This window comes from Mesocricetus auratus, unplaced genomic scaffold (genome assembly GCF_017639785.1).
Source record: "Mesocricetus auratus isolate SY011 unplaced genomic scaffold, BCM_Maur_2.0 Super-Scaffold_4256, whole genome shotgun sequence".
NCBI lineage: Eukaryota > Metazoa > Chordata > Mammalia > Rodentia > Cricetidae > Mesocricetus > Mesocricetus auratus.
In genome coordinates, this window is record NW_024429182.1 from 93,114,469 (window position 1) to 93,133,240 (window position 18,772).

Here is an 18,772-nt window from a genome sequence, read left to right on the forward strand (position 1 = left end):
AGGAGGCAGGCAAGTTAAAACAGCAACATGTCTTTACATAATTAAGCAAATGCAGCATAAACAAATGCAACACATCTTTGCCTAGTCAAAGTAATATTCCACAACAAATAACATAATCTCTGGGTTCACAGTGTGATCAAATATCCTGTAACATTTCCCTCTTTTTTTCTAAATAAAAAAGTTTTTTTTAAAAAACTGTAACACAGTAAAATTATTTGCAATAACGAAGCTAGCTATTTCTGTCAAGTTTTCCCAAAGTCCAGCTTGATTGTATTTGTCAGTCTTAGGATTAAGTATTTTTGAGTTCAAAGTTTTGTAAAATACTGCTGTTAATCTTATATGAACTCAGTGATTTGAATGCCCTGACAAGTCTATAGTTCGAAGCTGACTTTGGGTGACATTTGTCATCATAATAGAATTGCCACAATCCAGGTGAATTCATTGTTGGAGTGCACTTCATCTTCTTGGAGACATCAAGAGTCATAGATATAGTCATAGACCATGAATACTCATGATTTATTGTAGAAAACTTAAACTTTTTAAATGCCATGTTCAGAGGATTTCCAAATGGTTAGAAGACCACAATCTATTTAAATATATCCAGGGTACACAAACTTAGTTTCTAGTTATCTGCTTTAGACTCAAACCTGAGAACACATACAAGAAGCTAGATGAATCTTATTTTGGAATTAGTTAGTACTCTTGTATGACCACTAATATGACAGAATCTACACTAGACTGTTTTGAGATTTTCTCTGCCAACAGAATTAATTCAAAACTCTTCAGCCTCAGGGAGACTCTTTGGACAAGGGCAAAAGACAGCCACTTTCTTCACCAAAATATCTCAAGAACGATCTCTAGGTAACATATTAAGATTTTTCCCCTCTGAAACATGGACGTGCTGTCTTCCATGCTCCTACTATTATGGCCCATTAAGCAGTGCTTAAAACATTTCACTACTTTCCAAATCCAAAGCACTAAAGCCCAAATCCCTTCAAACAAAAACATGGGTTAGGCCCATCAGAACAATATCCCAGTTTCTGGTACCAATATCTCTCTTAGTTAGGATTTCTATTGCTGTGAAGAGACACCATTACCATGGCAACTCTTATAAAGGAAAGCATTTAATTGAGGTGGCAGCTTATAGTTTCAGAGTTTAGTCCATTATCATCATGGTGGGGAGCATGGCAGCCTGCAGGCAGACACGGTGCTGGCTACATTTTGATCAGAAGGCAACATGAAGTGGACCCAAGGTCATAGTGTTTTGAGAACTGCAAAATGTATCCAAGGAATTTAAAGAAAATATACAGGAGGGAACAGTTTGAAAAATACAAGTTAACTAACTATATGCAAGCAGTTTATGGAAAAAGCACACCTATCCTGTAAACATGCTTTGTTAAGTTTTGAAAGATATTGTTGCTCTTGAGAATGTATGCTTATGTTTATCACCTTTTAGCTTTGTAAGGACAGGATGTGCCTGGCTCCATATTTGGCCAAATTAACAAAATACTGATCATTGCTTTTGGCTTAAAAGTTATTTTGCCTTAAAAGTTGGAAAAACCTATTTGTTTTTGCCCGAGGTTAATGCTGGAGGGTGTTTGTGAAGTATAAATACAGCTCAAGGTATTCAGGGCCAAAAAAGAAACATGCAGAAAAAGATAATGGCGTCTAAAAACTGGAAATAGAGTGAGATATGACTGAATAGGATCTTTGATATTAAATGAAAGTTTTCTAAGTGAAGGGGCTAGCAAAACTTTCTTCCTGTGTGTTCAAATAAGCAGTTATGTGACCAGATTTAATGTGCATTTCATGTACAAGATCATGTAACTGTGAATATTTCTCATAGGGTTGAGAAAGAGCAACTGAATGACTATAGGACTCCAGGTCAATCACATTCAGCTCTAGGGATCTCTCAAATCAGCCATAAGAAGAGAAGCATCTTTTCCTGAGATTTCAATTGTAACTTCAGCAGCCACACAGAGCCCTGTGTGAGGTCATGGCGTGGAAGGGGTTCTTTTGCACTACAATGTGCAAGAAACAAAAGAAGATTTTTCTGTAGTCTCTTTTCTTTCCTTCTGTTTCTGTTTAGGTGTCAGCCTTTTCTACCAGGTCCTATACTTTCTATTTTACTTTGAAACCATTCCCTGATGCACATTCCAATTTACTAGGTGTTCCATAAACAGACTTCCTAAAGCCTCTGCTCTTTATCCTCTGAGACTTTGCTTCCCAAGTCATCTGGGTCTAGGAAATGGTAAGAATAAAAACTCATATGACTTTCATGGTTTATTAACCAAAGGCTGGGCTGGGTTGCTATGACGGCAGACTCATCTGTGAGCTCCAGGGTCAAAGGAGGAGGGTAAGGCATACAGGGATAAGCAAGGAGAGCAGCTAGGAGATACAGCAGACAGGGATCTTCCTTCACAAGCCTCTACTAAACAGAAAATAAAGGAAGGGTGTGGGAGCTACAGGAACTGGATGAATTAGTACCTCAAGTCTGAGCTCACAAGGAGACACCTCCTGGGCGACCTTTCAGTCATTGGCTTTTGTACAAGGAGTCCATTTCCTTGTGTGAATGGGAGATATCAGGTGAGTTACACTTCCTCTTGCCTACAGTGTGTTAAGGTGTAGGGATGGATTAAAGGCAGATATGGTGACTTTAGCTTGTTCATTGGATGGTGGGTACAGGAGGTCAGAGAAAGCTCTGACAAGCTGGTCAGTAATCCATCTCTCCTTGTTTCAGAGGAGAAGTTTCAGATAGGCAAAGATACTTTGCTTAGAAAAGTCCCTATGGGAAAGCTTTTTCACATGAATTCAATATTAATTTTTCTGTAATTTCTCTCTGGTAGTTAAATTTTTATTTTTCACCCAATGTAGTCATTCACATTTTTTTAAGGGTGAACAGTGGTATTTTTATTTTCTGCAGAATGTACACCTATAACTTGTAAAATGATCCCCTTAGTTGGGTGTGGTGGTAAATGACTATAATCCCAATATTTGGGAGGCTGAGGAAGGAGGAGCCAGAGTTCAAAGTCAGCCTAAAGTCAGCCTGGTAGCTATATTGAAACTCTCCAATGTTGTTTTTCAGAAAGAGCAACAGCAAAAAACATCCAAATGGTCTCCCTACAAAAAAACACAACAACAAACAAACAAACACCCAGCCAAGCATACAAACAGCTCTCCATCCCACCCTAGAGACCACACCCTGCAGGTACTTATGGCTGTGTCTCAGCTTGACAAGGAATATATTAATACATAGTGTTCTGTGTTGGACAGGATACTTTGGATAGAAGAGAGTTGAGAAAAATCTGACTATGAGGTTCTTCAGTGAAAGCTTGCCTAACACATTCTATATCCTAGGCACATGCTGGTTAACAGAGCCAACCCAGTTTGGGAATTTTGCAATTAATTTTTATATTGTAAACCACAAAATTAACTTCAAGAGTATTCCTCTTTTTTCTAATTTTTCCAACATCCATTCTTCAATGTTAAATACCATAGAAATTAACTTTAACAAAGCTAGAGCCCAAGTGATGTCACTGAGTATCACACAGTTTTCTCATAAGTTACCAGGCAGAGTGAAGTTTGGTCTTCTGGAAGAGCAGGAAATGCTCTTAACCTCTGATCTAGGTTCCCAGGATCCACATTTTGTCAGTTAGCAGGAAATCTATTAAGGGGCACTTTGCTTCTGCAGGTTGGTTGTGACCTTCAAGTTTGGGACATCAAAGTTGCACAGCCACAGAAGCTGAACAATATTAGCATTATTGCCAGAAAGGAGACTCTCTACATTATTGGCAAGGCAACAGTGCCTTCATGTGGCTAAGAGCTGGAATAGCAGTACAGGAGGCATTCCAGTTCTCCACTGCTGTTTCTTGTTTGAAAGAGGGCTGAAAACTCTTCTCAGAAATCACTGAGGGATTTCTAAACCTTAGTGGGGTGGACCAGGAGCTTCATGAGGATTCTGTACTTCCTGATTATATAGCATATGGGGATTTTAGTGGTTAATAAATAAAAGACACTAAAACTTCTTTTTCTCTGATTATATTTAAAGTCATTATCTAGCCAATGACATAAGTCAAGTGTTTATCCAGACAGCATATATCCTTAGTATTTCACAATATATAACTTTATCAGTATATGTCTGGGAACTATGTTTAGTATACAAATTAAATATATAATAAGTTTACTTATTCATTTAATTACTGTAGCAGGGTCTTGCCATGATGCCTGGAACTCATTTAATAGCTCAGGTTGGTCTCAAAATTGATATCCTCATGTCTCATCTTCCCAAGTTCTAGACCTAGAGATATAGGCCACCACATGTAGTTATAATAACATTCATTTAGTTCTTCATGTATAGCGAATTATTAGTTATTGGTTTTTAAAGCACGGTTAGTAGAGGCCCACTCATCACCTCCCAGCATGGATGGGTGGGCACCACTGTGATGAGCAAGTACATGGTAGAGAGAGGGGAGAGAAAGAGAAGAGATGCTTGGATCTGTGGCCCTACTTCAGCTGGGGTCTGGGTTGATGTCCACGGTCTGTGTTACCACCAAAGGCCATGTGGATGTCCATGGTCTGAGCTGAAGCTGTGTTGATGTCCTAGGGCTGCACTGAGATGTCACTCAAGGCTTCCCCTTGCATGAGTAGCTCAGGAATGCTGATATCAATGGTGTACAGATGCAGGAGAAATTTTCCTGCCCCTCTCTGGGGGCTGTGAGGGAGAGCTGGCCCCTTTCAAACACAGATGCAAAAATATACAATAAAATACTTGCAAACTGAATCTAAGAACATATAAAAAAGATCAGCCACTATGGTCAAGAAGGCTTCATCCCAGAGATGTAGGGATTGTTCAATAAGTGAAAATCAACAAATGTAGTACACTACATAAACAAACTGAAAGGTAGGAAACACGTGACCATCTCATTAGATTCAGAAAAGGCCTTTGACATAATCCAACACCACCTATGATAAAAGTCCTGGAGAGATTAGGGATACAAGGGACATATCTCAACATAGTAAAGTCAGTTGACAGCAAGCCTATAACCAACATTAAATTAAATGGAGAGAAACTCAAATAATTCCACTAAAATCAGGAACAAGACAAAGTTGTCCACTCTCTCCATATCTATTCAATACAGTACTTGAAGTCTTAGTCAGAGCAATAAGACAACTAAAGGAGATCAAGGGGAATACAAATTGGAAAGGAAGAAGTCAAAGTATCATTATTTGAAGAAGATATGATAGTATACCTAAGTGACACTAAAAATTCCACTGAGGAACTCCTACAGCTGATAAACACTTTCAGCAAAGTAGCTGGATAAAAATATTAACTCACAAAATCAATAACCTCCTTTATACAAATGACAAATTGACTGAGAAAGAAATTCATGTATAAAGACCTTTCACAATAGCCTCAAATAATATAAAATATCTTGTGGGGGTAACTCTAACCAAGCAAGTGAAAAATTGTATCATAAAAACTTCAAGTCAACAAAGCATGGCATATCAAGTTGTGGCAGGACTAAGCTCCTACCCCTGCATCAAGGCTGGATGAAGCAACCCAGCATGGGGAATAGGTTCCCAAATGCCAGCTCAAGCACTGGAGACAGATCCTGGTGTCAATGCTAGGAGCCTCACAAACAGGCCAAGCAACACAATTGTCACATACATACAGAGCACTCAAGTTAGTCCCATGCAGGCTTCCTAGCTTTTGGTCCAGAGTCTGTGAATTCCCAAAAATCAAGGTCAGCTGTCTCTGTGTGTTTTCTATCACAACCTTGACCCCTGGCTACTACAATCTCTCCTTACTCTCTTAAGCAGAACTCCTGGAGCTCAGACCAGTGCTTGACTATGGATCTTTGTATCTGCTTTCATCAGATTACTGGATGAAGGCTCTCTGATGACCATTAGGGTAATCATCAATTTGATTAAAAGAGAGGAGGGAGAGGAAAGTGCAGTCGTGATGCAAAATAGATGAAAAAACTTAATCAATAAAAAACCTTCAAGTCATTGAAAAAGATATCAGAAAATGGAAAGATCTCCCATGATCATGGATTAGTAGGATTAACATAGCTTAAAAAAAAGACCATTCTTCCAAAAGCAACATACAGATTCAATGCAATCCCCATGGAAATTCCAACACAATTTTTTCACAGATTTTGAAAGGACAGTTTTTAGCTGTATAATGGAAAAACAAACAAACAAAACCTAGGATAGCTAAAGTAATCCTGAACAAGAAAAAAAGTGCTGGAGGTATTGCTGTTCCTAATTTCAAGGTGTACTAGAAAGCTATAGTAATAAAACCAGCATGGTATTGGCATAAAAAATGAACACGTTGATCAATGGCATAAAATTGAGGACTCTGGCATAAATATACACATCTATGGACACCTGATTTTTTGATAAAGAAGCCAGAAATATACACTGGGAAAAAGACGGAATCTTTAACAAATGGTCCTGGTCAAACTAATGTCTGCTTGTAGAAGGGGGCAAATAGATCCACACTTGTCAACCTGAACAAATCTCAACTCCAAATTAATCGAAGATCTCAACATAAAACCTGGTACACTGAATATGATAGAAGAGAAAGTAGGAAATAGCCTTGAATATATTGGCACAGGAGAGGACTTTATCAACAAAATATTGTTAATACAAACACTAAGATCAACAACTAGTAAATGGGACCTATTGAAACCAAAAACTTCTGTACGGTAAAGGAAACTGTCATTTGGACGAAGTAACTGCCTATAGATCGGAAAAATGATTTTTTTAACAGCTCTACATCCAGTAGAGGACTAGTATCCAAAATATATAAAGAAAAATGAGGCACAGATCTAAATAGAGAATTCTCAATAGAGGAACCTCAAATGACTGGGAAACACTTAGAGAAATGTTCAACATCCTTAATCATCAGGGGAATGCAAATTAAGATGACTTTGATATTTCATCTTCCATCTGGTAGAATGGCTAAGATCAATAGCTCATGCTGACAAGAATGTGGAGTAAGGGGAGGCACTCCTCCAACACTGGTGGGAGTGCAAATGTGTACAGCCACTATGGAAATCAGTATGGTTGTTCCTTAGGAAAATAGGAATTGATCTACCTCAATATCCAGCTATACCACTCTTAGGCATACACCTAAAGGATACTTCATCCTACCAAAGCAACTCTTGCTCACTTATGCCCCATTCATTATGGCCAGCAACTGGCAACAACCTAGCTGTCCCTCAACAAATGGATGGATTAAAAAATGAACTTAATTTTGATTTTTATAAGAACTCACAATTGAGAGATTTTGAACTTTTAAAAGAAAAATTGGATTTTTAAAGAGATTTTGTTTGCTTTTTTATTTTTTTTAAGAAACTGACTTCCTTCATTGTGGAAATATAAGACAAATAAAGGCTGCCCCCATCCTGTCCAAATGTGGTACATTTATACAGTGGACTCAGCTCTTAAAAAACATCATCATGAAATTTGTAGGCAATTGGATGGAACTAGAAAAAGTTCATCCTGAATGAGGTAATCTAGACCTAGAAAGATGAATATGCTATGTATTTACCTATATGTGGGTATTCATCATTAAATAAATGATAATTGTCTTAATTAGGGTTTGTAGTAATCTTCACTATGGGTGTGGCATGATCAGTGCTTTAAATTCCTATCTTGACTTCCCCACATTGGTGGACAGTAAACCAAAAAAACCTTTGCTTCTGTCACAGTCACAGAAAAGGAAGCTAAGCTGCTTAGAATAGAGTAAGAACTATATGCTATTTCAGGAGGTGAGTGTTTGCCTAAATCTAAACTTGCTTTTTTAAAATTTATTTTTATTTCATTATTATTATTTCTTGAGGCAGGGTCTCTCTATGAAGTGCTGGCTGTCTTGGAACTTGCTTTACAGACCAGGCTGGCCTTGTTTATAAAGGTTTGTCTGCCTTTGTCTCCCAAGGGCTGGAAGTAAAGGCCTGAGTCACTACACCAAACTTATTCCCACTTTTATAAAAGCAAATGCTAAGTGTGTGAACATTAGCCAAAAGAGGGGTATTCTTTGGTCAATGAGTCTTCTTTCCTCCTGCATTGTCTCTGGCTTAAGAGGCCTGAGGAACTCTGTAGTTCCATAACTAACTACTGTCAACAAGGGTACATTTCTGAGATCATTAGACCAACTTTCTATTCATTTCTTCCACATCCCTAGCAGGTAGGCTAAATACTTTCTTGTGAAATGCCGTTAACTTTAAGTTCTTAGTGACAAGGCTTGCATAGATCGCTAGGCCAATAAACTTACGATAATGAATGCCTGGTTTAATTCTTCCTCTTCTTTACAGAATGATGGACTGCACTCTGCTTAAGTGCTCTCATGAAAATGCCACTTTATTTATTTATTTATTTATTTATTGTTTTTTCGAGGCAGGGTTTCTCTGTGGCTTTGGAGGCTGTCCTGGAACAAGCTCTGTAGACCAGGCTGGCCTCGAACTCACAGAGATCCGCCTGCCTCTGCCTCCAGAGTGCTGGGATTAAAGGCGGAAATTCGCAGGTAAACAGATAGCACTGGAAGAAACCATCCTGAGTGAGGTAACCCAGTCACAAAAAGACAAACATGGTATGTACTCACTCATATATGGATTTTAGACATGGATCAGGATAGGCCAGTCTGCACTTCCACTGACAGAGAGTCTGGGAAACAGGAAAGAACCTAAGAGATATGCATGGTACCCAAGAGAAGAGGATTGAGGCAAGATCCTCTGAACAGATGGGGAACACGGCGAGGGGTGGGGGGGAGTGGGAGCTGGGAAGAAGAGAGGGGGAGAAGAGGAAGAGAGAGTAGGTCATGAGGGAACAAGAAGGTTGAGTGGGGGGGGTAGAATAGGGGGAAGAGGGAATCATAGGTTAGAAGACACATCAGGCACCAGTGTGACCTCTAGTGATCTAAAGGGATGACATCAATTGGCAAGCTAAGCAATAGTGGAGAGACCACCTCAAATGCCCATTCCTGATAATGAACTTGATGTCTATAACCATCCTGGAGCCTTCATCCTGTAACTGATGGAAGCAGAGGCAAACGCCCACAGTTAAACCCTGAACTGAACCCAAGGAACCCAGTGACAGAGAGAGAGGAGCGATGAGCAAATTGGCAAAGAATGGGCTGGCAAAACCAGCAGAGACAGCTGATCTGAACAGGGGAGAGCTCTTGGACCCCAGACTGACAGCTGGGAGGCCAGCATGGGACTGATCCAGATCCCCTGAATATGAGAGTCAGTGAGGAGGCCTGGGCAACCTATGGGGCCCTGAGCAGTGGATCAGTGTTTATCCCTCGAATACTAACAGACATTGTGTGTCCATAACACAAAGAGGGATGCTCTCTGAGCCTGGACTCTTAGGGGAGTGCCTGGACCCTACCCTGAGTGAAATGACAGACTCTAGATGTCCCCTATGTGGAAGGAATTGGCAATAGGGTGGGCGGCTGGGGGGGGTAATGGTGGGGGGTGCGGGAGGAGGGTAGGGAGAGGGAACTGGGATTGACATGTAAAACAAGCTATTTAAAATTAAAATAATAAAATAATAATAAAATAATTAAAAAATGGCTACCAAAAAAAAAAAAGAAAATGCCACTTTACACTCACTGTTTTCATAGTGAGACTTGGAGTTGAGGTTCCATATCATGGTTATATCTTTTGCTTGATTTTTTAAAAAATTAATTTATTTGTTTATTTGACATCCTCCCTCTTCTCCTCCAGGTTCCTCAATCCCTCACCCACCACTGTTCCCACACCACCTCAATCCACTCATCCTCTGTTTCTGTTTTGGAAAGGGTAGATCTCTCATGAGTATCAATAAAATATGGCATATTAAGTTGCAGTAAGACTAAGCACTTCACCATGTATTAATGCTGGACAAGGCAATGCAATATGAAGAGTAGGGTACCAAAAGCCAGTAAATAGTAGAGACAGCCCCTGTTTCACTGTTAGGAGTCCCCCAAGAGGACCAAGATACACAACTGTAATACATATGCAGAGTGTCTAGGGCAGTCCCAGGCAGGCTCCCTGGTTGATTCAGTCCGTGAACCCTTCTTAGCTGATATTTGAGTTTTCTTGTGGTGTCCTTGACCCCTCTGGCTTCTACAATTCTTTCTCTCCTCTTCTGCAGGATTCTCTGAACTCTGTCTAATGTTGACTGTGGGTCTCCACGTGACTTTTGAATTCGAAAAATGATTTAAATTCTCCATGTTTCAAATTTTTATTCAATTATATATACAAAAACATCAACTATCTTCACTACAATCACTTAATATCTTTGTTCTTCCCCTCCTTGATATCATCCCTCCATTTATCCCTTCTATGTTTTTTGTAAGACTTAAGTGTAAATTGTATGTATTTAGGATTGAGGGTGTAGTTCAGTGGCATAACATGTGCCTAGTATCCATGAGGTTCTGACTTTAATCCTGAGCATCACCATAGTAGTAGTATATAATTTACATGGGTTATGATGTGATGTTTTGATAGCTACTCACAGTGAATGGACTGCTAACTTGGAGATAACCCATACACCCATCACAGGGATTTTGCGTGTGTGACTGTACGTGTATGTGTGTGTGTGTGTGTGTGTGTGTGTGTGTGTGTGTGTGTGTGTGTGTGTGCGCGCGCTGAGAATACTTTGTGGAAGTGATTCACATTTGTAATTCTCAGGAGACTGAAGCAGGAGTGTGACTGTGGTATGAGGCACTATCAAAAAAAAAAAAGGAAAGGAAAAAAGGAAGGAAGGAAGAAGAGAGGAAGGAAGGAAGGAAGAAACCAAGCAAGCATTGGCACAGAAAATGTGAAAAATTCTCAGTGTATGTGCTGTATGTGCTATGTGTTGAATTCTGGGGTTTTCTCATCCTTCCTTACTGAGCCCTTGGACCCTTCAACCTCCATCTCCCTATTTCCCCCGCTATTCACCCCTTAGTAACTACTACTTTATTGTCTGATTCCATGAATTCAGTGCTTTTAGATTCTACACACAAAGTGAGCCTGCTGTTTCTGGCACATTTTACCTTGTTTAACATCTTTATTTATTTAGACTCTCCAAGTGCTATTGGTCTTTGTGACCTTTTATAAAAATTGCAATGCATTTTATAATTTTTCCCTTGGGAAATGGACCACAGGGCCACTTTATGTTAGCAAATAAGAGCACTAACTCCATGACCAACAGGGAGAATAGATACACAGAGGAGCCTCTGATACTATGTTGCAGCCAATAGCCAGGAGCAGAGGCAGTGCTTCCTCTGAAGTTGGTGAGTCTCAGGTGTGGCAGGGAATTAGCACAAAGGAGACACTGAGGAGTGAGTGGGAGTCTAGAGGTTGGTATGACAAGGAGGTAAAATTCTTTCAATAGGACTTAGAGTGTAGGTGCCGACCCTGCCAAGGCACCTAGATGCTTGTACAAGGCACGCTGACCTGACAGTGACTTCCTTAAGATAAAGCTGAGTTATCTGTGGCTGGTGGACCCAACATTTATGTAAGCTTAGGCCTACCAAGTGAGGACACTGAGAGAGGTGTCATCTGTGCTCCAGGGAATGGGACCTCCCCCACTTTAGATGCTGAATTTTCTAGTACCTTACTCTTACACATACTCATTTCCATACTGTTAGTAATTACCATTTGTGGTTTATACGCCATTCAGTGTAAAGGATTCTGAATGGACCGAAGTAACACCTATAGCTTATCAGTTCCCTTTTCAAAATCTCATGATTCTCTATAGTATCTATGAACACATTTAGAATGACCTCTACAGATCCCCCAAGGCTGCAACTACCTGAGAGTCTACTCAATCATTTCCCCCATAGAATTCAGCACTACCAGGTCTCAGTGTCTCATCCCTCATCATTACTCAGCATCCACTAGGTAAGTGTTTCTGCTGTTGCCATTCCTAAAAGCACAGCCCTCTCTCTTCCCTTCTTCCTGTATTCTACTCAGATGGTCCTAACTTGCTTCTGCTCCTGAATAGGACCTCAGTAAATCACAGCCCCTTTCCCTTCTTTTGGTTAAGCATATTTTTTGCTTTATTTCACAAATAAGACAGCTGAACACCAAGACTTTGGGAATCATGTAGGGTGTGTGATTCAGAACAGGAATGCATATCTGTTTGAGACCAGCTTTTAAACCATATCACACTGGTTCAGTCAGTGATCTTTCTCTCCCAGGGTTTAATAGTCACCATTCTAGCACCCACATCTCCGCTGCAATATGAATGCTTGCAGGTTCAGTTTCTTCATTAAGTAAGCTCCCTGAAGACAGCAGCTTTTGCTGTATCCTAGGATGCTCACTGTTTAGACTGGGGGCCTGGAAAGCACTGTTTTTTGACTTATTCAAACTGATCAAGTTTCTCTGAGCAATCATACTTGAGGTCAGTGGAAGGGAAAATCTTAGAAAATATGGGCATGTTTCCCATCCCTCTTATCTCTTAGATTCCCTCTGACCGTCATTTTAATGCTTGCATGTGCACACACAGCTCAAAAAGGAAGTCGACTGTATAGTTCTTTCTCCACTTTTAACCCCTCAATTTTTGCTTTGTCAGAAAGCCCTACAATGTATAGATTTCCCTAAGATATTTAATTTAATCTGCGTTTTGAGAGCCTGGGATACTAAAAATGAAAGTTCTTAAACAATTGTTTCCGTTGTCTTCCCAGCAGTCAGTCTGATGTCTTCTCATACACACCACAACCCACTGAATCGATGAGTATCACAGGGCAAGCTTGTAGGATCAATGATTCCAGCTGCCCTGGTTAAATGGCTGTTGGCCTTCACTGTGTCTTGCCACAGGTCCCTGGATCCCTCTTCTTTGGCTGCTGTCATCACTATTACCCTTCTTAGAGCTTGGCCAATTTTTTTATTGTTTCATGAATTTGTGAAAATATTTTTCCATTCTTTTTTAATTTAAATTAGGAAAGATCTTGTTTTACATGTCAATCCCTGTTCCCTCTCCTTCCCCTCCTCCCCTGCCCCCCACTGGCCCCTTATTTCATCCCCTTTCTGTTCCCCAGGGATGGTGAGACCAATTGGTTTTTATTCAATCACAGGGAAACAAAAATGGTGGTCCATAAAAGGAAAAAAAATACTATCAAAGCCCAAGTTTTCAATGATAATGAACCACAGAAACATTCTTATGGTAGAAGAATAAATAAATTCAATTTATGTTATAATTGCATTGTAATAAATACCAGAAATAGCAATGGTGAGAAACAAAGATCCTCACTTCATAATAAGATCACTGCAGACTACGAGTAGCAAAGGTGAGGCAGTTTATTTTACAAATTTGCCAAGGCGTGTGTTAGCCTCAGAGGGCAGGAGTGTGAGGAAAACATAACCCTGGACACATGACCCTGCCTCTATTTCCTCATTAACGAACAACCAGGAGGCTACAATTTTACACTCCATGTAGGTCATATGTTTTCTTTTGTCATAACAAAAAACACAGGTGGTTTCAGTTCTATATTTCATTCCTATTTATTTTAAAATCTATCAGGCACATACCCTCATCACGTCTGCAGGTTGTTGGGTAAGTTGGCTGTCGATAAAATTTTTTGCTTCAAACTTTTTGTTTTAGGGTGGGGACTGTATCAAGACTAGCAGAGTTTGGGTGGGGGAAAAGCTTGACTAGAAGGTCTAAGCCAGTTAACTTAGCTAGTTAGCTAGGGTCTAGTGTTTGCTGTTCATTTGTAGCTAGACTTGAACTAGATTGGAGCTCCTTTGAACATCCAGATTTCATGTCTTACACTTACTACTGTAATTAAGGGAAATCTGGAAACAGCTTATCTTTTTGGTAATTAATTTTCTTAATTACAAAAAGGTAAACTCACCGTCTTTGTCTAATAATCTTTACTTATCATTTACAGGGGTATCTCTTATCTACTAGGCATTTGTGTGTTTACTTTTTTAAAACAGTTTCCTCCTATTTTGAGGAAGTAAGAAATAGGTTCTGAAAATTTAACCCATCAATTTTAAACAGTAGAAACCAGGTTGAAATAAGAAAGAAAAAACAAACAAAAGAAGGAAATTAGAAAAAAAGTGTCTTCTTTTATATGCACATCGTATATATTGCTAATCTTAACTGTGCAGGGATCCGGGGTCCCCAAGCTTAGGCAAGTCTGTTTATCCTGTGTGCAGTATTAGTGAACTTGACACATTAAGAGTGTGAAGCTTTTATCTTTTTTTTAATCAAAAAACCCCAAACGAACAGGCAAGCAAGCAAACAAACAAAAACAAAAAACCAAACCCATTCAGGACAGTCCTAGTTACAAGTTTTCTTCTTATATGGAAACATAGTTTGAGTTCTAGGAATCAACCAGTGACAGTTGGACTTGCCTTGTAAGCACAAGAGTTCATTTCAACTAAGGACATTTAGATCTGCATATACTTGTGCCGAGTTTGCCAATATTGAGGCAGATGCTGTGTATTTTGCTATTTTATTCTGTATTGTGACATTACCCACATACCTAACAGAAGGGCACAGTATTGTCATGTGAATAGTTCTCATACTCTGTACTTGTCACTTTTCATGGTCCTACAGAAGGGTCCTTTCCAGTGTTCTCCAGCGCTATGTCCCATGGCATATCCTTCTCCTCTGACATCATGGTTATCAACTCCACTTAAAATTTTTTAGTCTAGCCGGACGGTGGTGGCACACGCCTTTAATCCCAGCACTCGGGAGGCAGAGGCAGGCGGATCTCTGTGAGTTCGAGGCTAGGCTGGACCGACAGCCTCCAAAATAATACAGAGAAACCCTGTCTTGTAACCCCCCCAAGCCCCCCACCAAAACCAAAACAAACAAAAAATTCTTAGTCTAGAATTAAGACTTTAAAACATGTTTTGTTTCCCGGCCACCATATTGCATGCCAATACTTCTTTATTTAATTTCTTCCAGTACAATAAGAGGCACATTTTCATTTGAAATCTTGAATTTTCTCATTTCCAGTGATACTACAGTTTGAATGATTGTTGGAAAACTGGATGCTATGCACATTTCTTAAGATTTTGTGTTTTTATGGGATTTCTCTGTGTGCAAATGTGTGTGTCTCTGCAGCTGTATGTGTTTCTTGTGCTTTTTAATTGGCTCTTTTTTCCCTGTTTGTTGGTTTTGTCCTACTCTGTTTTTTGTTTGTTATTTTAGTTGAATGTTTTCTAGCAAGAGGTAGAAATAGAAAAATAAAAGGTGTGGATTTGGGTGGGTAGGAATGTGGGTGCGGATCTGGGAGGAGTTGGGGGAGGTGAAACCATGATCATAATATGAAAAAAATCTATTTTCAATAAAAAGACAAAAGATTTCTTTGCCTATAACAAGTTAATTTTCTTGTCTTTAAAACTCCTTATTTCCTCTATCACCATTTCTCAGGAAAATTTCATTCCTTATGCCACAAAAACTAAAACAGAAGTCATCTTTGTATCTGTGATGGCACCAAGGACTTTGCTTCCTGTTACTTCAGTTTGGTCCACATTACCTTTGTCAATTGAATTGATCAATAGGGATGGCCAGAATAATGAATGCATAAAGCCTTTCTTTTTAAAAGTATTGTTAAAAATGCATGCATGTGTGTATGTGTGCTTGCCCATGTGTGTGCTTGTGGAAGCCCAGGTTGATTTTGGATGCCTTTCACTGACAACCTTTAGCCCACCCCACAAGTAATTTTTTAAAAAAGGAAACTAATATAATTAATGTAAAATATTCAGCACAGTGCTTTTTATAAGTAGTAGTGATATTGATGGCTATTTCACTGGGACAGGTTCAAGCATGAGGGAAACTTGAGCTCTACTCCTTCTAAAACATATCTTTTATATGTTCATTCACTTCCTTCAGTATACAATTCTCTGGATTTCTGGTTTGATTGGCATTTCTTCCATGGCACTATCCAGCAACAACACTGAAGCTCTGATCTCTGAATTCCTTCTCATCTGCTTCCCTAACTACCAGACCTGGCAGCATTGGCTCTCCCTGCCCCTCAGCCTCCTCTTCCTCCTGGCTATGGGGGCCAATGCCACCCATCTCTTCACCATCCGGGTGGAGGCCTCTCTGCATGAGCCCATGTACTACCTGCTCAGCCTCCTCTCCATGCTGGACATTGTGCTCTGCCTCACTGTCATACCTAAGGTCCTGGCCATCTTCTGGTTTGACAGCAAATCCATCAGCTTCTCTGCCTCCAGATGTTCGTCATGAACAGTTTCCTGACGATGGAATCCTGCACCTTCATGGTTATGGCCTATGACCGCTATGTGGCCATCTGCAAGCCTCTGCAGTACCCATCCATTATCACTGACCAGTTTGTGGCTATGGCTGCCATCTTCATCATAAGCCGGAATGCCCTTTTTTCTCTCCCTGTCCCCATCCTTTCTGCCAGACTGAAGTACTGTGCTCAAAACATCATAAAGAACTGTGTCTGCACCAACCTGTCAGTGTTCAAACTCTCTTGTGATGACATCACCTTCAATAAACTATACCAGCTTGTAGCAGGTTGGACCTTGTTGGGCTCTGACCTCATCCTCATTGTTATTTCTTACTCTATTATCTTCAATGTTGTGCTCCGGATCAAAGCTGAGGGAGCTGTAGCCAAGGCCCTGAGCACATGTGGTTCCCATTTCATCCTCATCCTCTTCTTCAGCACAGTCCTGCTGGTGCTGGTCATCACTAACCTGGCCAGGGAGAGGATTCCCCCGGATGTCCCCATCCTGCCCAACATCCTGCATCACCTCATCCTCCCAGCTTTGAACCCCATTGTTTATGGAGTGAGAACCAGGGAGATCAAGCAGGGGATCCAGAACTTGCTGAGGTTGTAAGAGGTACTCAGAGCTTTTAGAACTGTTAATAAGTACTAGGAATATAGAAAATAATTTTTAAATTAAATTAAAATTTTAAATCCTAAGTGACCTTTGACTATGAGTTTACAAACATCTTAGGCAGCATGAAAAGCATTCACTTACAAATACCTTTCTTTATTGCTTCTCTAAAGGGAAAATTGCAATGGACAAGATGTAAACAAGTTTTCATGGTGTGTAGGAAAACATCTGCAGAATTTGTAAGGGACACAGAGTCCTTTCCTGTCTGACTCATGTGGCAGAGCCCTGCCTGGATTTTGTGCCACAAAGGAAGAATTTAGAGAAAACACAGACAGTGGTCTGAGATGTGTGGTTCTTCCTGTGGCATGCTTCATCCTGAACATCTCAACCCAATTCTTGGCGAATGTACCTTTCACTGGCTCCCTAGATGCTTTCCCCCTCTTTTTTGTCTCTTATACTCCACCAGTCCATAGCCCAGGGTGGTCTCATTTTATACCATATCTGATCAGAAGAGACTCTGAATTTTTTAATTAAAATAGTTTATTTTATGTGTGTAATGGTTTTGCCTGCCAGGCTGTGGATGCCAGAAAAGGGCATCAAATCCTGGGCATAGAATTAGAGACGGTTGTTAAGTCCCACATGGGTGCTGGGCACTAAACACGGGTCCTATGAAAGAGTAGAAACCACTATTGAGGTATCTTTCCAGTCCCAGCTTGGAAAATTTTCATACAGTTTCTAACATCAGCCTTGTCTATTCATTACCCATCCTGGGTACAAGTGAGATCATTTGTCTTTCTGTCCTACTGTCCATGGCTTAAGCCTTTGTCTTCAGCAGTGCTTGATAAAGTGTACCCACAGTTTTTCTACCATGAAAACTCCAGAATTTGTTTTTCATAGTAAAATATCTTCAACTATTTAGAAGTTTTCTCCCAATGACATTAATGGACAGGCCAAAGTGGATGGGTAAAAACCAATGAGGCCAGATAAAGGACTAAGGCAACTGAGGAAATTTGTGAGTGAGAGAGGTGGTCTTTTCCAGTGAGAGAAATCAATTGGTTGTCCAAAGCCAAACTGGCAGCCCTGAAAATGTACACACAACATTTTACATATGGGCAGATTATAATTAGGAACTTATTCATATACACATTAATGAAAAATGGCTGTGAGTCTGAAGGAGAGCATGCAAAGGTATATATGAGTGTTTGGAGGGAAGCAAGGGAACGGAGAAATGTGGCAATTATATTAGAATCTCAAAAAGAAAAAGAGAAAAAGAAAAATGAGATTACTACCTAGTGTGTTGGATATGCAGACTTCTCTGAGTTGATCACTGTTCAATATACACTTAAAACATCCCATCTTTACAATATGTACAAATATTACATATTAATTAAAATATAAAATTAGTTAATTGAAATATATGTAAATACTGCAGAAAGAGAAGATAATAAAATCTTGACCTTGTGACAGTGTGAATGTATATGTATGTTGTAGAAGTTTCAGATTTTGAATTATGGTCTTTTCTGGTAGTGTAATGGCGTGATACTCTCTTGTGATATTGGGTGGTGGTAACACTAGATCCAGCACTGGCCGTCTGATGACCCAGCAAACAATGGACACTACAGAGTATTGAGTGACTAGGTAGTGCTGTTCAGTGGGCTAAGAGCATGGCATATATAAATGTGTGTGTGTGTGTATGCGTGTGTGTGTGTGTGCGTGCGTGCGTGTGTGTGTTATATGTGTGTTTGTGTGTTTATGACTGAGGGGAGGTCTCTTTGCATCTGGGAAGCCAGAGATCAATGTCAGGTGTCTGCATCTTACACTCTCTCTCATTACCTTACTTTTTGAAGCAGCACCTCTCACTGAATCTGAAGCTTACCATTTTGGCTAGAATGAATGACCTGCAAACTTGTAGGATTCGCCAGTTTCATCCCATTAGCGCTAGAGTTACAGATGGTTTTTACACGGGTTCTAGG

At 40.0% G+C, this 18,772-nt stretch overlaps 1 protein-coding gene across 1 annotated transcript; it reads left to right on the top strand.

Moving 5' to 3' along the window:
* Positions 1–15,852: 15,852 nt before the first annotated feature.
* Positions 15,853–16,799, top strand: LOC101829953 (olfactory receptor 56A4-like). Its single transcript, XM_013126242.2, is given in 2 exon segments — positions 15,853–16,156; positions 16,159–16,799. Coding segments are annotated over 2 exon segments (930 nt in total). The 5' UTR covers positions 15,853–15,867.
* The last annotated feature ends 1,973 nt before the right edge of the window (positions 16,800–18,772 follow it).